The sequence below is a fragment of the Pan paniscus genome, chromosome 8, assembly GCF_029289425.2.
Source record: "Pan paniscus chromosome 8, NHGRI_mPanPan1-v2.0_pri, whole genome shotgun sequence".
NCBI classification, from domain to species: domain Eukaryota; kingdom Metazoa; phylum Chordata; class Mammalia; order Primates; family Hominidae; genus Pan; species Pan paniscus.
In genome coordinates this window covers 106,549,625-106,572,224 of record NC_073257.2, presented here as the reverse complement: position 1 = coordinate 106,572,224, position 22,600 = coordinate 106,549,625, and the positions used below count along the sequence as shown (strand labels likewise).

The window sequence follows — 22,600 nt, the reverse complement described above, 5'->3', positions numbered from 1 at the left end:
CCCCAAGCCCCACCAAACACATGTGCTGGCATTCTGCTGCCTCATTTGTTCTAAATTTATTCCTAGGGGCCTGGAGGAGGTCACACACACAAGCAGAGCTAGCATTCTTTTCTGCTGATCCCAAATTTTTATTTTTTAATTTTTAAAAATTGAGATGGAGTCTCATTCTATTGCCTAGGCTGGTCTCAAACTCCTGGGCTCAAGCCATCCTCCCACTCAGCCTCCCAAGTCAAAGGGAAAGAAATTTTGGGATTACGGGCACACTCTACCACACCCAGCTCCCCAAATTTTTAGACAAAGCTTCACCTCCTGAACCAACTGCAAATCAGAAAACCTTTTAATCCATCTATGACCTACCTTTTAATCCATCTTTTGACCTACCTACCCTTTGAGATGGCGGTCAAAACAATACATAGACTCCATGTATTAATCAATGACTTTGCCTGTAATTTCTGCTTTCCTGAAATTTACCCCTGCCTTTAAAAATCCTTACCTGCAAGCCATCAGGGAGTTTGGGTCTTAAGCATGAGCTGCCCCAATTCCTACAGCTGCAAAAGCTCAGTGTGGAAGTCTTGTCTTCCTGAGCCAGGCAAGTGGACCACAGTTCAGTTCTATAACAGTACCTTACGTTAAATGGTACAATTTGAAGCCCTCCAATCAGACCCTGCCAAGCCAACATTCCTAAATCTTTTCCCTTGCTCTCTGATCCCTTAAAATTTTCCCTAGACCTGGCCGGGCACGGTGGCTCACGCCTGTAATCCCAATACTTTGGGAGGCCGAGGTGGGTGGATCACGAGGTCAGATTGAGACCATCCTGGCTAACGTAGTGAAACCCTGTCTCTACTAAAAAATACAAAAAATTAGCCGGGTGTGGTGGCACGTGCCTGTAGTCCCAGCTACTCGGGAGGCTGAGGCAGGAGAACGGCGTGAACCCGGGAGGCGGAGCTTGCAGTGAGCCGAGATGGCGCCACTGCACTCCAGCCTGGGCGACAGAGCGAGACTCCGTCTCAAAAAAAAAAAAAAAAAAAAAAAAAAAAAAAAAAAAAAAAAAATTGCCCTAGACCCTAAATCAGGGAGACAGACTTGAGCCCACTCCTGTCACCTTGCTGACCACTTGCAATAAAGCCTTTCTTTTGTCAAAGGCAGGTGCCATAGTTATTGGCTTTAGTGTGTAACGGGCAGTGAGCCCATTTGCTTGATAACATTTTTACTCCTAGTTCATTCAATATTATTTCAAGATAAAATGTAGCCTCTGTTAATAGCTACTCTTAAATCCTATCTCCTAATCGAAAACTTAGCTGTCTCATTCTACTTAAGATTTGCTTTTTGTTGTGTTTTGAGACAGGGTCTTGCTCTGTTGCCCAGGCTAGAGTGCAGTGGCACAATCATAGCTCACTGCAACCTCAAATTCCTGGGCTCAAGTGATCCTCCCACATCAGCCTCCTGAGCAGCTAAGTCTACAGGTGCATACCACTACACCCACCTAATTTTTAAAAAATTTCTGTAGAGACAGGGTTTTGCTATGTTACTCAGGCTGGTCTTGAACTCCTGGGCTCAAGGGATCCTCCCACCTTGACCTCCCAGAGTATGAAATTACTGGCATGCCAGAGTGTGAGCCACTTTACCCACCACCCTCACTCTACTTAAGGTTTTTGGGGCCGGGTGCAGTGGCTCATGTCTGTAATCCCAGCACTTTGGGAGGCTGAGGAGGGTGGATCATGAGGTCAAGAGATCGAGACCATCCTGGCCAACATGATGAAGCCCATCTCTACTAAAAATACAAAAATTAGCTGGGTGTGGTGGCGCACACCTGTAATCTTAGCTACTAGGGTAGCTGAGGCAGGAGAATCACTTGAACCTGGAAGGCAGAGGTTGTAGTGAGCGAAGATCATGCCACTGCACTCCAGCCTGGCGATAGAGCAAGACTCCATCTCAAAAAAAAAAAAAAAAAAAAAAAGATTTTTGACCTTTACCAACCTATCCTCCAAAATTTCTTTTCCTTTGACTTTTGAAACACTTTTTATGGGGTTTTTCCCTAATGTACTGAAAAATCTTTCCTTGTTCCTTCTTTTGAATTCTGATATGGTTTGGCTGTGTCCCCACCCAAATCTCGAGTTGCAGCTTCCGTAATTCCCACATGTTGTGGGAGGGACCTGGTGGGAGATAATTGAATTATGGCAGCAGTTTCCCCCATACTGTTCTTGTGGTAGTGAATAAGTCTCACAAGATCAAGATGAGATGGTTCTATAAGGGGAAACCCCTTTTGCTTGGCTCTCATTCTCTCTCTTGCCTGCCACCAAGTAAGACATGCTTTTCATCTTCTGCCTTCTGCCATGATTGTGAGGCCTTCCCAGCCACGTGGAACTGTAAGTCCATTAGCCTCTTTTTCTTTATAAATTACCCAGTCTTGAGTATGTCTTTATCAGCAGCATGAAAATGGACTAATACAAATTCAACTGTGGCCCACCTCCCCAAATCTTTCCTCCATTCATTGTTTTTCTCTAGAAACTTTGTTCCTTGGACCTTCTGCTCCACGGGCAAGAGAGAGAATTTGTCCAAATACACGAAATGGAGCTCAAGAAAACTTCATCTGATTCTCAAAGAACACACATCTCAACTGACATCTGGCCCCACACTTGGTAATAAAAGTGCATTGGTGCATTTCCTGGCACGTCTTTGCCATTGTGCAAACCCTCCCTTCAAAGTGGCTGTGAACCTCTTGTTCATTCACTTTTATTTAAGGGTCTACATTTATTTTGTTATTTCTTTGTTTTTTCAATGCCTCCTGGTTAGAAAGAATGAATAACACCTACTATTGATTGCCTAACAGGGTTACTATAGTCAATAATAATTGTACATTTTTAAATAACTTAAGGAGTATAATTGGTTTGTAACTCAAAGGATAAATGCTTAAGGGGATGGATACCCCATTTTCCATGATGTGCTTATTTCACAGTGTATGCCTGTATCAAAACATCTCATGTACCCCATAAACATATACACCTACTGTGTACCCACAAAAATTAAAAATTAAATTAAAATGCCTCCTGGATACCAGGAACTATCACAGGAGCTGTACAGCAATGAACCAGACAGACTACATCCCTGTTGATATGGAACTTACATTCCAGGAGTTGGGGTGAAAAGGGGGAAATTGCAAAATATTAGAATAGGGTGGCATGAGAGTGACAGGATAGTTATTTTAGATTGGGTAATTGGGTGTCTGAAGAAGTGATAGGCACTTTTGTGTGTGTGTGTGTGTGTGTGTGTGTGGGATGAAGTTTCACTCTTGTTGCCCAGGCTGGAGTGCAATGGCGCAATCTTGGCTCACCGCAACCTCCGCCTCCCGGGTTCAAGCAATTCTCCTGCCTCAGCCTCCCGAGTACCTGGGATTACAAGCATACGCCACCAAGCCTGGCTAATTTTGTATTTTTAGTAGAAACGGGGTTTCTCCATGTTGGTGAGGCTGGTCTCGAACTCCCGACCTCAGGTGATCCACCCGCCACGGCCTCCCAAAGTGCTGGGATTACAGGCAAGAGCCACCACACCCAGCCGAAGTGATAGGCACTTTAAGCAGAGAACCAAATGCCAAGAAGCTAGCCAGCCTGGGGGAAGAGCAATCCAAGCAGAAACTACACGTGTACAGAGAGTAAAGCAGGAATACACTTGGGCATGTTTGAATATCAGAGAGAAGGCCAGTATCACTGAAGCCGAATTGGCAAGGGGGAATGGCACAAAAAGTCAGAGGCAGACCCTCCAGATGAGGCACTGGGGATTTTCTTCTAAGTATGATGTTACAAGTCATTTTTCCCTACCCACACAAAATGTCTTCCTCTTATAGAATCCTTTTCATATTAATGTGCATAACCATCCATCCAATCATAGAAGTCAAAACAAAAGAAAACCCCGGCTCCCTCTTGTTACAGTAGATGGCCCCACTTCTGGCCTACCTAACAAAGGCAACAATAGCTACAAGACAGAATTCCCCATTCAGCTTACCAACATCAAATTTACAAACCCATCTGCATCCTGAATACCTTTCTCACTCTCTCATCTTGTGCTCTGGATCCAACTCCCTGCTGCCTATTCAGAAATTATTTTGGATTAGAAATCATTATTCCCTCTTTTTAAAAGATAAAATCTCACTCTGTCACCCAGGCTGGAGTGCAGTGGTACCATCATAGCTCACTATAACCTTTAATTCCTGAACTCAAGGAATCCTCCCACCTTAGGCTCCAAGTAGCTGGGATTACAGGTGCAAGCCACTGCACCCAGCTGGAACCTCCTATTTCCCTACCAACTATTTTCAGTTCTCTCTTCCCCTTTAAAGCTTACTTTTATAATTGTCTACACTAGCAATGTTTAATTCTTTGCCTCCCACTGATTCTTCAACCCTCTGTCTCACTGCAACATTCAGCATACATCAAAGTAGCCCACTAAGGTTTAATGACTTCAATGTTGCTCAGTTTAATGGACATTCTCAGTTCTTATTTGAATCTCATTGCAACATAACACTGTTAATCACTCCTTTATGGAAACACTCTTGTCCGTTGTCTTTTCTGACCCCACATTCTCTTGATATTCCTATTCCTGACTTTTACTAGTTCATTCTCTTCTACCCAACCTTTAAATGTTTAACTTTCCACGTGAACCAGAAACTATTTGAGTTTCTGGTCAACTGCATAATATCTATAATAGAAAAAAATTTAAATGAAAAGGTAAGTGCAGTGAGGAATGGACCAAAATAAAAACAATCCAGTCATCCATATCTACCACAGGTTAGTGCCATGCACTATTTTGGGTACTAGCGCTTCAGTAGTAAATAAGACAATGCTTTTGACCTCAGAGTTTACACTGTAGTGGAAACAATAGACAGCACTATAAAGCAGTGTCAGTTGGTGATATATAATAGAAATTATAAAGAAATATGAAGCAGGGTAAGGTCATGAGAATAGTGGATACATGTTGAGAGAAAAGTCCTCTGAGGAAGTGACCTTAAGCAGCGGTATAAAGTATAAGCCATACAAAGACCTAGACAAAAAACACTTCAGAGGGAAGAAAGACCTCAGGTAGATAGAAGGCTGACAAATTGAAAAATGGCAGTAAGTCCACTGTGTCTACAGGCAGAATGTTTATAAATTGCAGCTGAAATTGGAAAGATGCACAGTGACCAGATCAAGTAGGACCATGGAGACTAGGATAAAGAGTGTGGATTTTTATTACGAGGAATGCCATTAGAGGATCTTGAGTAAAAAAATGATAGAAATTAATTTACACTTTTTTTTTTTTTTTTTTTTTTTTTTTTTTTTTGAGATGGAGTCTTGCTCTGTCGCCCAGGCTGGAGTGCAATGGTGTGATCTCGGCTCACTGCAACCTCCGCCTCTTGGGTTCAAGCGATTCTCCTGCCTCAGCCTCCCAAGTAGCTGGGATTACAGGCACCTACCACCATGCCCAGCTAATTTTTGTACTTTCAGTAGTGACAGGGTTTCACTATGTTGGTCAGGCTGGTCTCAACTCCTGACCTCAAGTGATCCGCCCACCTCAGCTTCCTAAGGTGCTGGGATGGCAGGTGCGAGCCACCGTGCCCAGTTGATTTACACTGTTAAAAGGTAATGAAACATGTAAGCTAATTAAAAATTTCATAAGATGTGTTTGCTTTTCAAGGGCTCACATAAGAGGCTTTTTTGTTGCCTAACTTACCCCATTTTTTTTTTTTTAAGACGGAGTCTCGCTCTGTCACCCAGGCTGGAGTGCAGCGGACGATCTTGGGTCACTGCAAGCTCCACCTCCCGGGTTCACGCCATTCTCTTGCCTCAGCCTGCCGAGTAGCTGGGATTACAGGAATACCCCACCAAGCCTGGCTAATTTTGTATTTTTAGTAGAAACGGGGTTTCTCCATGTTGGTAAGGCTGGTCCCGAACTCCTGACCTCAGGTAATCCGCCTGCCTTGGCCTCCCAAAGTGCTGGAATTAAAGGCGTGAGCCACCGTGCCCAGCCCAATTTTTTTTTAAATGTTTTTGAGAAAGTGTCTCACTCTGTTGCACAGGCTGGAGTCCAGTGGTGTGATCAGTGTAGCCTCAACCTCCCAGGCTCAGGCAATCCTCCTACCTCAGCCTTCCAAGTAGCTGAGACTACAGGCACATGCTACCATGCCCAGCTAATTTTTAAATTTTTTGTAGAGATGGTCTCACTATGTTGCCCAGGCTAATGTGGAGCTCCTCAGATCAAGTGGTGCTCCTGCCTCAGCCTCCCAAAGTGCTAGGATCACAGACATGAGCCACCGTGCTCAGCTGTGACCAGAATTTGAAGCTTCACTTTCTGCTTTTATACCATTGTGTATAGCATTATGCCTGAGGATGAAAAATGAGAACATATATACCCCATTGTTGTCAATTTTATATACTCCTTCAAGTCTATATTCATTTATCATTTACATATTTATTATAAAAATGATTTTCCAAATACATTGCAATAATACAAAAGTCATTTTACTTTAAATTTAATAAAGTCATTATTGTTTACGTAAATGTTCAAATGAAACACTTTCATAATGTAATTTTAGTCAAATTTCCTTCCTGGTGTTTACTGGAAAATAAATGGAATCTACAAAATAAAATGCACATAAGCAAATTCTCATTAATTGAGATCAAGGGATGATCAATATGAACAGCAGAATATCTTGAAAGAAAGGCAATTTTGGAATTTCCCAAACCTTAAAACTTTATGTAGCCTAACAAAATATTAAGAGGCAGTGCTTGGCAATAATCAGGGCTTAAGACATATAAGTGTATTAATTCAAATTTCCCATGTTTGCAATTACACTCTTACCAAGCAAACAATATTTTTAAAGAGCAGGGCTTTCTCTGGAGTGGTTAGTTTCCCTGAAATCCTGGATTTCATTTTAGTTTTTACATGTTGTAAAGCAGTGACGTTCTAGTTAATGAGGTTTTATTAGAGTTGAGAATTCATATTTTAGACAATGCTTGTCAAACAGCAAAATAATACGATTCCATACAAAAATAACATTTTTTTCCTCTCAGAAGACTGTTTTCTGACACTATCAATTAGTCATGACAAATTTAATTTTAATGTAACTTACTGTCCAATGCTACCTTACACTTTTTTGACTCTTTTTTATACTAGTCCCTGCTGTCTGAACACACTCTTGGAATATAAAATAATTTTATCTTACCCAAACAAAAACATAAAATGAAAAATAAAAATAAATCATATGACATTATGAAGTAAGATAAATTATTTCATGATTATCTGCTTTAGAATTATACCCTTCAGTAGTGTAGACTCTAAAGAGTTGACTGGCCTAGGTCAAAATAACATTAGTTCCTAAGCTGCAAGGAACGCTATTATCTTGAAGTCAGAGATTTTGAAAATGTCAATGTCATTTTGCAAATGCTACCTAATTTTATAAAGTCAAACAAATATACTCAAAGGTCACATATGCAAAAGACATCAGCAAAAGCTGACTACAGAAAACTATGCGAGTTACTGGAGTCTTCTAACAGCATTTTTTTTTTCTAACAGCATTTAAGGCATTGTAGACCTGGACTAAAGGAACATTAAGTAAGAAATATATATATTGAGTAGACAAACAAATGAAACACCATATTAAATTTCACATTATTTTGAGTATTTTAGGAAAAGTTTTTTTTTAATTGAAAATATACTGTAACAACAACAACAAAAACTGCCATATACTGACCATGTGAATTATCACATATTTCCTACATACTGGGCTCAAGAGAAGATACAGTACAATATTTTAGCTGCCAGTACTGCCAATCTAAAAAGACTGAAGGCTTAGTGCATTCCTTGGAAGACAAATTTGGCAAACAAAAACAAAGATTATTTCCTTCGTTTCCTTGAGATGCAGTTAAATAAAACAGATATCCCCAAAGTAATGAAGACTCATTTCAAGTAATTACTCTGCTTACCAGTTTTATTTACACAGTAATTGTTATGAGTGGTTTTTAGTGAATTCTTTGTATTTACATTTTATATACACATTTATACTTGAAAGGTAAAGAAACTGTACAATAACAAAAAAATAAGAAAAACAAATACAGTAACTTAGGTCCAACTGAGGAAACAAATACATGAAAGTATGATTAAATTTAGTCAGGTAGTATAACCTGAATGAGATTACTGCCAGAGGTTATATTCCCTCTATCAAGGATACCAATACCAAGGAAGTAGTTACTGGAGTTAAAAGGTCATTCTAAAACCTGCTAAGACCATGGCCACTCCTTCAATATTTTATTATATTACCAGTCTTTAATAAGTAAGTCCCTATAATAGCAATTACCTTTTGAGGGTTCTACTAGTAGTCCTTAGACTAGAATGACCCATGGGGTAAAAATATATGGGCACCCTAGGGCCCCATACTCCTAAAGAGGCAGTCACTACACTAACAAGGATCGCAGGCTTGTTAGTTTGAAAACTATATACACTAACAGAAATAGTGTGCTTAAGTGTTGTTTCAAACTAAACTGCAACATAAAAACACACTGTAAATCTAACCAAACAGCATGTTATATAGCCATCACTCATAACACTCAAGTGACTTAGTTTAGGTTCAAATTTAAACATAATAGGACAATAGCAATATGTCATTAGAGATCAGAGATCTCTGTCAGATATAGCCTTGCCGCCACCTAAAGATGCGTTCGCTGCCTCATGTATGTCTCTAGTAGCAGTTCCGAAAGCCAATGCATTCACTCTTGGAAAGACAACGTCAATTGTTCTGACATTGCTGTTGGCTACATTTAACTAATTCTATGATATGGTACTAGAGCTCAGGAAATACATCAAGCCAGATCACTCTGTTCAGACCTCCCAAGGGAAACATGTTCCCTGGACAGCACCTGACTGGGAAAAGACTGTTAATGTTGCTATAAAATGCAAAATAGTAAAAGCAGCATTTTCCCCAATTTACTATTCAGTGAGAAAGCCAAGCAGAAACCCAATGCAGCACATTGTGAAGAGTTTCAATGCTCTATTTTCAGCAGTTAAGCCAGGCATACCACCTCCTTCATCTGACCTGGATCCTGCTCTGGACTTCAAGGAAACACACACCTGATTAGCAGTTCAAGAACTCGACATAAAAATAATTCATGCTATGTTTCAATTGGAGGGTCATGACACTGTTGGGCCCACAGGCAAAGCATTCATAAGTCAATTTAATTTAAGCTCATATCTACCTTTTTGAAAATGACTCCCTATGTTACAATGAAAGAATTCATCAAATAATGATTCAATCATGCAGCACTACTTCCTAGAGTTGGCAGGGAAATCATGCATTTCTTGGCGGTTGAGAGAAGGCTGATCCAAAAACACAGTGAAGAGATGTTCCCATTCCTCAAAGTATTTCACCTCCGTGGGCATGATGATTTAAAACCTGCTAAGTTCCCGAACCTATGCAAAGTGGCCAATGTGAGGAAGCAGAAGTTGGATAACTCATTCAGAGGCTACCAATCTTCCAAAGAGTCACTATCTAGACTAGCGGATAGTGAGGTAGACGAGGGCAGTATCAAGACCTTCCTTGAAGAAAGCAATGATGAGTAAAGAAGATGAGGATGGGTTATAGGCAGCATTTAGTGTACCATGTGAAGAGATTAAGATGGCACTGACACATAAAAGAATCAATAACAAGACTAATCTCCTTACCCAGCTTCTTCAGGCAACTGAATCAAGAGATAGGATGTAGACTTAGAAAAAAAATTAACTTTACCTTTTTCTTTTATTCTTATTTCCACTGATTAGGAAAAATTATGCATAGAGTTTTACAAGTCACAGATTTAGCTACATATTAGATTTCAAATTTCAAACTGGAGTTAAACAGTGGAAGAATTGTAACTAAAAAATATGAAGTCTTGCCAAGTAGCATGCTGTTTAAGAACTCTCAGGATTCATTACTTTTTACTCTTATCACTGAGAAACATCATATATGTTTTTGGACTTACTCTCAAAGTCAAGTCTTCAATCCACTAAAGTGCAAAGCACTTTCCTTCTACCAGTTATTTATAGTTTTCTTAATGTCAAATTATTAGATGAATAATTTGTTAGACTAGAACCAGAATGGCTAAAATTCTCTGAGTGATAGGAATTCCTTAAGGAAGACAAAAAATTTCCCTTAAAAAACGAATGGACACGATACTATGGAAAAACATCTAAACAAACAATAAACAATCTCCCACCAACATTTCCAGTTCCTAGGTAACTTGAATTTGCCCCAACTTGTGAATGAAGATAAATGACATCTTCAGTGACTTAAATAATTTACAACCAAATTTGTTCATTACTGGTCTATAATATCTTCAAAAGGTCAGAACTGGAAACAATGTCTGTACTATAGTACTTTGGAGGTTAACAGTAGTATTTAACAATCCTACTCTAGCCTCCAGAGTATCTTTGTGGTAACTGTTACAAAAGAAAAGATGTAAAAATTTGAAGTATCTTCAAAGCTATTTTAAAAATTTATTGCATTTTGTTTACTCCAAATTGTGGAGTATAAACTCACCATTTAAACTTTTTCCTTTGAAAAATGACTCTACCTACAAAATAATAGTTTATTAATACTGTCAATAAGTTACTTATTTCATTTACTTCAGCCATAAAATGTAAAATCAGCAGTTTTCCACCTCTTGATTCTTTTAGGTATCTCCAACATTTTCTTCCACGCCTTTTACATAGGAAACAAAAAACCTTTATCCAAAAACCACTTTTTCTATGTCAGTTAGTCTGTCAATTTTGAAGACTAGCTTTTCAAAGCAGGACTACTGTTCTTGTCTCCTTCTTTAATATCCTTCATTACAGATGCAAAGACCTGAAAATTATATAAAATAAAGATTAATCCTCAAAAACTACCACCCAGATTAAAGAGATTTAAATAACTATAGTTCATAAACATGAAAAAGCTTTATTATACTTAACACTGTCCCCGAAAGTGTGCCATTCTCAAATCCCCTTTATTTTTTTCTAATCATGAAATATGATTAGATTCCAATTTTTACCAATTGCCAACTATTCTGAAATTACTATCTGGTAACATAACATTTTCTGAACCAATAAGACTGTGAATTTAATAATGCCAATTGTTTATATCATTCATGGATTGAGTGATACTGCTATCCTTTTATGTCACTTAACTTAGATTGCCAATGCTTTTACTTTCCTAACAAGACTAAGCATCTAAAAGCCAGGACCATACATTATATATTCTTTCAACTACAAACCCTAGTACACAGTAGGTATTTAATATAATAAAATTGTTGTCTATTTGAAATACCAAAGTAATAACTACTCTGGCAAATAAATGACTACTGTGGGTTGTACTTCACTAAATTGATATTACTGGACTTAAATAAAATAAAGCCCAGTCAGGTGCAGTGGCTCATGCCTGTAATCACAGCACTTTGGGAGGCTGAGGCGGGCAGATCACAAGGTCAGGAGATCGAGACCATCCTGGCTAACATGGTGAAACCCCATCTCTACTAAAAATACAAAAAATTAGCTGGGCGTGGTGGCACGTGCCTGTAATCCCAGCTACTCGGGAGTCTGAGGCAAAAGAATTGCCTGAACCCGGGAGACGGTGGTTGTAGTGAGCCAAGATCACACCACTGCACTCCAGCCTGGGCGACAGAGTGAGACTCCGTCTCAAAATAAAATAAAATAAAATAGGCCAGGCGCGGTGACTGACGCCTGTAATCCCAACACTTTGGGAGGCCAAGACGAGTGGATCACAAGGTCAGGAGATTGAGACAATCCTGGCTAACACAGTGAAACCCCATCTCTACTAAAAATACAAAAAATTAGCCGGGCGTGGTGGCGGGCACCTGTAGTCCCAGCTACTTGGGAGGCTGAGGCAGGATAATGGTGTGAACCCAGGAGGTGGAGCTTGCAGTGAGCCGAGATCACACCACTGCACTCCAGCCTGGGTGACAGAGCGAGACTCCGTCTCAAAAAAAAAAAAAATAAAATAAAATAAAATAAGCCCTATGTTTGGATAGCTGCAAAGTGGGCAATTTGATTTAAACTCTTGCTTCTTAGAAGTCAAAAATTATTTTTAAAAGACATATTTTTAAGTACTAACTTTTAAGAAATACCTAACCTTTTTACAATAAGTCAACTGCTTTAACACATCTATTAAAGATAAGAAAATGTCACTCTACCTGAGTCCATTTTTTGGTGCTATTCTGCATCTGAATGGCTGCAATACAACTGAACAGCTTTTCCGATGTGATATCTTCTGGCAATTTAGTTAGAAACTGTGCTATATGAATAAAGTCCATCTGCAGGAGAATATCTTCATATAATCGGAGGATTCCTAATCCAGTCCTAAATAAAAATTCTTCCCCATCTCTGCAAAATACATCCCAGACTCGACAGGCCAGATCAAGTGGTAGTGATTTGCTATATAGCGTGAAGATCCTAAAATTAGAGGGAAAAATGGTCACTGAAATTTTTCATTCATTGACTCATTTACTCAGTAAGCATCTCTATAAAAAAAGAACAGTGTTTAATTAGGGATAAGAAGGCAAATAACATATGGTTTTCCCATCCTGGCCAACATGGTGAAACCCCGTCTCTACTAAAAATACAAAAATTAGCTGGGCATGGTGGCACACACCTATAGTCCCAGCTACGTGGGAGGCTGAGGCAGGAGAATCGCTCGAACCCAGGAGGCGGAGGTTGCAGCGAGCCGAGATCGTGCCACTGCACTCCAGCCTGGTGATAGAGTGAGACTCTGTCTCAGAAAAAAAAAAAAAAAAAAAAAGGCTTCCTCCCTCAAACTTGAGTAGTGGGAAATTAAATAATAAATAACAAAATTATGTGAATTTACAACCTTATGTAGAGGAAAGGCCTAATATATACTAGAGTGGTAGAACAGTCTGGTAGTTAAAAGGGTATGAGCTATGAAACCAGAATGCCTGAATTTGAATCCTGAATTTGCCACTTATTAGTTGTGTTACCTTGAGCAGGATAGTTGTCTTTACTGTGCCTCAGTTTCTTCATTAGTAAACTATAAGAAAACTACCTACCTCTCAGGATTGTTTTAAAAATTATAGTAGTTAATAAATGTAAAAGTGTTTACATCAGCGTTTGGCATGTAAGAAATGCTAAATAAAAATTATTATTATTGTATGAAGAACTCAAATATCATCTTTTAGTGACCTAATATAAACTCAAAGTCTGACTTCTCTCTTTTCTCTTCCCCTTGCACAAACATCCATTGTTTTGTTTTGTCTTTTTCCTCCACCCAGCTTTATTTACTACTTCTTTTGAAGCATGTATACCTTCCAATAGAATCACCAAAATGGTTTTTCCCAACCTTTCTGACAATGTCTGACCACGTAATTCTTTATCCAGTGGTTCTCTGGGAGCCATTCTGGTTGGGGGAAGTGGGGAGAGTAAGTATTACAGGACTTGTCTTGAAGTTGCCTTGGCAAAGAAAGTATACAATTGTTTACACTGATTGTGTGTTTATTTGAGGTAGTGCTGATGGGGTTTGAGGAAGGGAACTAAAAGCTTCCTCGCCAAAATAATTTTTTAAAAAATCCTTTTGCACTGCCACTTATTCATTCCTATCCCACAAAAATGTCTCTGGGATTTGTATATAATAAACTCAACAGAGACATGAAACAAAAGTCCATCCCTACCTCTTAAATTACAAACACGTATTTAATCATATGACAAAAACCACTTTTGGTAGTATAAAACTCCCTGTTCAAAATGAGGAGTGCCTAGGCTCAGGTTCTAGTATACAGTACTTACTCTTTATTAGTTCTCTCCTGTCCCCCACATCAATTGTGATCCTGCTATCCCCCATGCTCACACTTCTCAAGACTGACAATGGAGGATTTTTTTTTCCTTCTTAATGGAATTAGTATTTAAACTTGGATCTCAGTCCCATAATATTAAAAAACCCTTCTCCCATTTTCTTGGGTCCTTCCCTGAGTAACTCTAACGCTCTTGGGGGACGGGAAGAGAATACATTGAAAAATAATTTTTTTTTTTTTAATGGAGTTTTGCTCTTGTTGCTCAGGCTGGAGTGCAATGGCAAAATCTCAGCTCACCGCAACCTCCACCTCCCGGGTTCAAGCGATTCTCCTGCCTCAGCCTCCCGAGTAGCTGTGATTACAGGTATGGACCACCACGCCCGGCTAGTTTTGTATTTTTAGTAGAGACGGCGTTTCTCCATGTTGGTCAGGCTGGTCTCGAATTCCCGACCTGAGGTGATCTGCCTGCCTCGGACTCCCAAAGTGCTGGGATTACAGGCATGAGCCACTGTGCCCAGCCAATAACTTCATTTTTAAAAAAGCCTAAATCAGTCGGGTCTGGTGGCTCATGCCTGTAATCTCAGCCTTTGGGAGGCCAATGTGGGAGGATCGCTTGCATCCAGGAGTTCAAGGCCAGCCTGGGCAACATAGTGAGACCCCATCTCTATAAAATAGCAAAAATTAGTTGGGTGTAGTGGTTTGCCTGTAGCCCCAGATACTCGAGAGGCTGAGGTGGGCAGACTGCTTAAGCCTGGGATTTTGAGGCTGCAGTGAGCTGTGATCACGCCACTGCACTCAGCCTGGGTGACAGAGTGGGAGCCTGTCTCAAAAAAATTAAAAAAAAAAATCCTGAACCAAAGAAGACCTGAGAAGACACATTTGACCAATGCCATTATTTATTTTTCTACATTAAAGCTTAATACCATTTACGTGAAACCCACTGGTTGTGAATTGTTAAGAATTAAAGTTTAAATATGTCATCTGTACTCTTCCCCCCTCCTTAAATTATCATGTGAATTCTTTTTTTTTTTTTTTTGGAGACACAGTCTTGCTCTATTTCCCAGGTTAGAGTGAAGTGGCAGGATCTCGGCTCACTGCAACCTCTGCCTCCCGGGTTCAAGAGATTCTCATGCCTCAGCCTCCCGAGTAGCTGGGATTACAGGTGCCTGCCACTACACCTGGCTAATTTTTGTATTTTTAGTAGAGACAGGGTTTCACCATATTGTCCAGGCTGGTCTTGAACTCCTGACCTCAGACGATCCACCCGCCTCGGCCTCCCAAAGTGCTGGGATTACAGGTATGAGCCACCTGTAATAGGATTACAGGTGTGAGCCTCTGCACCCATGTGTATTCTTAACAACAACCTGTCTTAAGATCAACTGCTCCATCTCTTTGGCAAAATTCACCCACCATTCTATAATCTACTGGGTATTGCTTCAAAGGCAAACTCTCCAAGTTAAAACAAAAGATTTTCAACAGAAAACATGATAAAAGACATTAGTGCCTAAATAAGGCATCATTCTTCTATCAGAAAACTGGATACATTAATAATAGGTACAAAAATAATAAGGAGTAAACTTAGGAGTAAATTTAACCAAGGAGGTGAAAGACCTCTACAAGGAAAACACTGATGAAAGAAATTGAAGAGGATACAAACAAATGGAAAGACATCCCATGTTCATAGATTGGAAGAATTAATATTGTTCAAATGACAATACTACCCAATATAATCTATAGATTCCATAAAATCCCTATCAAAATACCAATGACACTCTTCACAGAAATAAAAAAACCATCCTAAAATTTATATAAAACCTCAAAAGACTTCAAACAACAAAAGTAATCTTGAGAAAAGAAGAAAAAAAAAAAGCTGGAGGCATTAGACTACCAGATCTCAAAATACACTACAAAGCCATAGTAACCCAAACAGAATAGTACTGGCATAAAAACAGATACATAGAAAAATGGCACAGAATAGAGAACCCAGAAGTTAATCCACATTATCTATAGCCAACTGATTTTTGACAAAGATGCCAAGAACACTAATTCGGGAAAGGACAGTCTCTTCAATAAATGGTGCTGGGGGAAAAACTGGATATGCATATGAAAATTAAACAAAACAAAACTAGACCCCCACTTCTCACCCTATACAAAAGTCAACTGAAGATGGATCAAAGACCTAAATGTAAGACACAAAACTATAAAACTATCAGAAGAAAACATAGGGGAAATGCTTCAGGACATTCGTCTTGGAAAAAATGTTATTAGTAAGATCTCAGAAGTATAGGCACCAAAACCAAAAATAAACAAATTCCCATTTTTAGATTATATCAAACTAAAAAGCTTCTGCACACCAAATAAAGCAATCAATAGCATTAAAAAAAACCCCACAGAATGGGAAAAAATATCTGCAACTATTCATCTGACAGGAAATTAATAGGCAAAATCTATGAGGAACTTAAATATCTCAACAGCAAAAGAAAAAAAAAAAAAAAAAGGCCAGGCACCATGGCTCATGCCTGTAATCCCAGCATTTTGGGAAGCTGAGACGGTGGATCACTTGAGGTCAGGAGTTCCAGACCAGCCTGGCCAACATGGTGAAACCCCGTCTCTACTAAAAATACAAAAATTAGCCAGGTCTGGTGCACACCTGTAGTCCCAGCTACTCGAGTGGCTGAGGCACGAGAATCACTTGAACCCTGAAGGTGGAGGTTGCAATGAGCCAAGATCACGCCAAGGCACTCCAGCCTGGGCAACAGAGTGCAGAGAATGACTCCGTCACACACACACACACAATCAATCCAGCTAAAAAATGGGCAAATGATCTGAACAGACATTGCTCAAAAGAAGACACACAAATGACCAACAGATATATTTTAAAATGCTCAACATAATTAAGCATCAGGGAAATGCAAATCAAAAGCATAATGAGGTATCCTCTTACCCCAGTTAGGATAGCTATTATCAAAAGGACAAAAAATAACAAATGCTGGCAAGGATGCAAAGAAAAGGGAACTCTTATACACTGTTGTTGTGAATGTAAAGTACAGCCACTATGGAGAACAGTATGGCGATTCCTCAGAAAACTACAAATAGAACGACCATATGATCCAGCAATGACACTACTGGGTATATACCCAAAGGAATTGAAATCAGTATGTTTAAGATAGGTCTGCACTCCCATGTTTACTGCAGCACTATTCACAATAGCCAAGATATGGAATCAACCTGAGTATCCAACAACAGATGAATGGATGAAGAAAATGTGGTACATACACACAATGGAATGCTACTAAGCCACAAAAAAGAATGAAATCCTGTCATTTGTGGCAACATGGATAGAACCAGAGGACATTATGTTAAGTGAAATACTGCATGTTCTCATTCATATGCAGAAGCTAAAAAATGCTAGTCACTCTCTTTTTCTTTCTTTTTTTTTTTTTTCTCAGAGACAGGGCCTGGTTCTGTTGCTCAGGCTGGAATATAGTGGTACAATATCAGCTCACTTGAGCCTCCTAGGCTCAAGCCATCCTCCCACCTCAGCCTCCCAAGTAGCTGGGACTACAGGTGATGCCACCATGTACCATACAGCTAATTTTTGTATTTTTTGTAGAGATGGGGTTTCGCCATCTTGCCTAGGCTGGTCTCAAACTCTGAGCTCAAGCAGTCAGCCTGCTGCAGCCTCCCAAAGTGCTAGGATTATGAGCATGAGCCATCGCACTGGCCAGCTGATCTCATAAAAGTAAAAAGTAGAACAGAGGATACTAGAGGCTGGGAAGGGTGGAGAGAAGGAAGAGATAGGCTGAAATTTGTTAAAATATACAAAATTACAGCCACATAGGAGGAATAAGTTCTAGTGTTCTATAGCACTGTAGGGTAACTATAGTTAACATATGGTTTCAAATAGGACAACTATACTGAATGTTCCTAACACAAATAAATGATAAATGTTTGAGATGATGGATATGCTAATTACCCTGGTCTCATCACTATACATTATATGTACAGAAACATCACTATGTACCCCATGGATATGTACAATTATTATGTGTCAACTAAAAAAAATTTTTTTAAATTCAAAAGTGAAAAGAAAAAGAAACCTTAATTTCATTAAACCACATAGCTTAAGAAATTAACTTTTAGAAAATGTAATATACATTGTTACATTGTTGCAATTACGGTTTTTTTGTTTAGCTTTTTTTTTTTTTTTTTGAGACGGAGTCTTGCTCTGTAGCCCAGGCTGGAGTGCAGTGGCGTGATCCTGGCTCACTGCAACCTTGGCCTCCTGGGTTCAAGCGATTCTCGTGCCTCAGCCTCCTGACTCACTGCAACCTTGGCCTCCTGGGTTCAAGCAATTCTCGTGCCTCAGCCTCCCGAGTGGCTGGGACTACAGGCACAGGCCACCACATCCGGCATATTTTTAGTAGAAACAGGGTTTCACCATGTTGGCCAGGCTGGTCTGGAACTCCTGAGCTCAGGTGATTTGCCCACCTCGGCTTCCCAAAGTGCTAGGATTACAGGCATGAGCCACCATGCCCAGCCATTATATTTTCTTTAGAAAATATTTATTTATATTGTATAATACTTGAACAGCAATGATTCGACCTTCACTATGACATTCTACTTCCGCATCTCAATTTCTTCAGCTCTAAAATGATGAATTTGGATTACTTCCAGTTCTAAAATCCCACCTCTCTTACAACTAAAAAAACCCTAAATATTCCTCTTCAGTAAAATCAGTGTTGGTCATGTTGTAGTTAACTTTATAAAGAATATGGTTTCTGGAACTGGACTGCTGAGGTTTTAGTTTCTATTCTGCCATTTATTAACTGTGAAATATTAGGTATGGTACTCAAGCCTATCAAAATTTCAGTATCAATTATCCAGGCATGGTGACGCATACCTGTAATCCCAACTACTCAGGAGGCTGAGGTGGGAGGAATGCTTGAGCCCAGGAGTTCCAGGTGGGAGGAGCTGTGATTGCGCCACTGCACTCCAACCCGGGCAACAGAACTAGACTCTGTCTCAAAAAATAAAAAATAAAAAAAAATTTTTTTAATGAACGAAAAAATAAAAAACAAAATTTCAGGTTCCCCATCAGTATGTGGTAAAAATTACAGTACATATCTTTTTTTTTTTTTTTTTTAAATGGAGTCTCGCTCTGTCTAGAGTGCTGTGGCGCGATCTCGACTCACTGCAACCTCCAACTCCCTGGTTCAAGGGATTCTCCAACCTCAGCCTCCCAAGTAGCTGGGACTACAGGCATGCACCACCATGCCTCGCTAATTTTTGTATTTTTAGTAGAAATGGGGTTTCACCATGTTGGCCAGGATGGTCTCGATCTCCTGACCTCGTGATCTGCCCGCCTCGGCCTCCCAAAGTGCTGGGATTACAGGCGTGAGCCATCATGCCCGGGTTTACAGTACTTATGTGGTTGTTCTGATTAAACAGAAAAAAAGTATGTGTGGTAGAAACTGGCTGTTTACCAAACCATTTCTTTTTCTTTCTGGGCAAACAGCTAAACCACATTGTGCATCTTCACTTGCAGTTAGTTGTGGCCACATGACTGAGTCCTGGCCAGTGGAATGTGAGAGGAGGAGATGCGTAATACCTCTAGGCTTAGCTTCCCAAAATCTCCCCTTGTGAGTCTCCTTGTTCTCTCCCCTTCTGTGAAAACCCTGGAAATGCCTTGTTAAAGATGGTGGAAGTAAAAAATGGAAGGAACGTTGGTGCCTGAATTACAGGTTGTAGGAGAGCTGTATGCCTATTAGGAACACCATTAATATCATTAGTCTTAATATGACAAACAAAAAGTCTAAAAAACTTTGAACTTTAAACACAAGTAATAAAATGGTGATCCTGTCTGCAGTATACATGATTTGGCAACATACATAATTTTTTTTTAATAGGATCTCGTTCTGTCACCCAGGCTGGAGGACAGTGGTGCAATCATAGCTCACTGTAACCTTAAACTGCTGTGCTCAAGCAATCCTCCCACCTCAGCCTCCTGAGTAGCTGGGACTACAGGAATGCACGACTATGTCTGGCCAATTTTTTTATTTTTATTTTTTGTAGAAATGGGGTCTTGCTGTGGTGCCCAGGCTGATCTCAAACTCCTGGCCTCCAGCAATCCTCCCGCCTTGGCCTCCCAAATTGTTGGGACTACAGGCGTCAGCCACTGCACTTGGCCTTTTTTTTTAAGCTAGAGAAAGTCTAGGAAATAAAATTGTGTGTGGAACAGTAAAAAGCTGAGCTATTCATATGTGAAACTTGGAGAAAGTATATCGTATTTACATTTATTACATTTTTTTAAAAAATTTCAGACAATATGTAAGAAGGGAGATCAAATTAAAAAATTCAAATTGGTGTCATCTTGGGGAAAAAAAGCTGGATAAAACCTTGAAATAAAAAGAAACAATATGAAGCCCTTAGTAAAGAAACACTATTATAACTATCATAAGCCCTTGTGTGTTAATAATAAAATAAATAGCAACTAACTCTGAGAGCTTAGTATGTGCTAGGCATTGAATGAGATAATCCACGTAAAACACCCTCGCTACAACTCAAGATAAAGATAATATTATTCCCAGTTTATAGACAAAAAACTGAAACACAAACTGAGAGATTCTGATTTCAACCCAGAGTCTATGCTCTTTTTTTTTTTTTTTTTTTTTTTTTTTTTGAGATAGAGTTTCGCTCTGTTGCCCAGGCTGCAGTGCAGGAGTGTGATCTCGGTTCACTGCAACATCTGCCTCTCAGGTTCCAACAATTGTCCTGCTGCAGCCTACAGCGATTACACCCAGCTAAGTTCTTTTTTTTTTTTTTTTTTGAGCTGGAGTCTCGATCTGTCACCAGGCTGGAGTGCAGTATCGCAATCTTGGCTCACTGCAACCTCCCGCCTCCTGGGTTCAAGCGATTCTCCTGCCTCAGCCTCCCCAGTAGCTGGGATTGCAGGTGCATGCCACTATACCTGGCTAATTTTTGTACTTTTAGTAGAGACAGGGTTTCACCATGTTAGTCAGGCTGGTCTCGAACTCCTGACCTCGTGATCCACCCACCAAAGTGCTAAGATTACAGGCATGAGCCACCGTGCCTGGCCAAGACTAAGTTTTTGTATATTTAGTAGAGACGGGGTTTCGCCATGTGGGGCAGGCTGGTCTTGAACTCCTGACCTCAGGTGATCCGCCCACCTCGGCCTCCCAAAGTGCTGGGATTACAGACATGAGCCACCACACCCAGCCGAGTCCATGCTCTTAATCAAATGCGTCCCCACAAAAATTTGGAAGTTTCTAAATTTGTAAAAGAAGGCTCTTTATATGTAAAATCCTGCACATGAGATTTACTCTAGTTCCTAAAACACACGAAAAGTTATACTTTATTTCCTTTTCATTATTATATATTACGTATGTTACGACTTACCAGTCTATCAAGTATATATCTGGTGTAAGACTGTAAGATTTGAAGTGAAGAAATAATTTGGAAAGATTTTCTTCAAAGAATACTTCAAATGTTGCAAAATATTTCAACATCTAAAGATTAAAAAATCAATAAAATTATGAAAGTGTATAGTCTAGAAATAAAGAAATTAAACACTTAAACACTAACAGGAAATCTTGCTCATTAAGAATCTCATCTTTTTCTGAGTCTTCTCAGCAAACATTCATTAATAAACTATAATATAATGATAAGTTTATATTAGATTAGATTGTCTTGGCCTTCTAATTATTGTTTTTCACTCTAAGAGGGCATTCAAACTACAGAAACAAACAAAGGAAAACATGATCCATTCATACCATGCTGTGATCCACACGAAAAAAGGCCAACTGGCATGGCTTATTCAGGAGATTGGCAAATGCGATAAAGGCATCTGCCTCTTCCAAATTGAGAATGAGTACTGCTGCAATGAAGGACATCCCTTGGACCTTCAAAGGGAGAAAAATTTAGTCAAAATGGACTTACAATAATAAATCTATATAGTTTATTTTATTGTACTCCTGAAAAATTACAGTGACATTACAAAGTAGAATTAACCAAGATTTCTTTTTTCCTTCCCAGCAAAGGTAAATACAGAGAGCCCCTAATGATTATGAAATCTCCCTAATTTCTTGTTCATATGGTGTGGTTTTTCAACATTAGGGAGAATTTTTGAAAAACAAAAAAGTATCAGATTTTACTGCTACAAAAGGCTATCTCAGCGTATTACCTAGTTTTCATTTCCTCTCAGTCTGAATTCTTTCAAAATAGAGTACAGAATCACAAAATTTAATAAAAATCAGGTGATTATTTTCATTGTTATAACACATCTGAGTAAAAAATGAAGAACTCAGAATAAAAGAGATCTATCAGAAGTGCTGCTGAAATACCAAGAAAGGAGACGTTGTGGGGGTTGAGCCTGGAGTCCTGGAAAAGCAAGAGACAGAAATAGGAAAAAACCTAAAATGGAAAAGAAGCATGAACTAAGACACAAAAATGGGAACAATAGGACCAACTCAGCTGGAGTAAGGAAAGGCATTTAGAGAAGGTAGGATGTGTTTATGTTGTGAAAGACCTTGAGTAAAAGGCTAAGCTGTATAGATGTTTGCTTCTTGCTTGTAAGTTATTGGCAGCTATCATATACTTCTTCTCCTGTTTTTTTTTTTTTTTTTTTTTGGTTTCTTTTTTTTGAAGCAGGGTCTCACTCAGTCACCTAGGCTGGAATGCAGTGGCATATCATCTCACTGCAACCTCTGCCTCCCAGCTCCAGCTATCCTCCTGCCTCAGCCTCCTGAGTAGCTGAGACTATGGGTGTGTACCACCACACCTGT

The 22,600-nt window shown here is 39.5% G+C and overlaps 1 protein-coding gene across 5 annotated transcripts in view; it reads right to left on the bottom strand.

Annotated features, from left to right (window-relative positions):
- Positions 1-7,939: 7,939 nt before the first annotated feature.
- Positions 7,940-22,600, bottom strand: part of TBC1D12 (TBC1 domain family member 12) — a 136,283-nt gene continuing 121,622 nt past the window's right edge. For 4 of the 5 annotated variants that reach the window (XM_024930489.4, XM_055093163.2, XM_055093164.2 and 1 more), the window contains 4 exons: positions 21,590-21,718; positions 21,216-21,325; positions 12,189-12,447; positions 7,940-10,843 (listed from right to left, as the gene is read on the bottom strand). In XM_024930489.4, coding sequence (XP_024786257.2) covers positions 10,775-10,843; positions 12,189-12,447; positions 21,216-21,325; positions 21,590-21,718 — 567 coding nt within the window. In that variant the 3' untranslated portion in view covers positions 7,940-10,774. The remainder of the gene's footprint in view (positions 10,844-12,188; positions 12,448-21,215; positions 21,326-21,589; positions 21,719-22,600) is intronic. The other variant, XM_034931130.3, reaches the window with a different exon arrangement.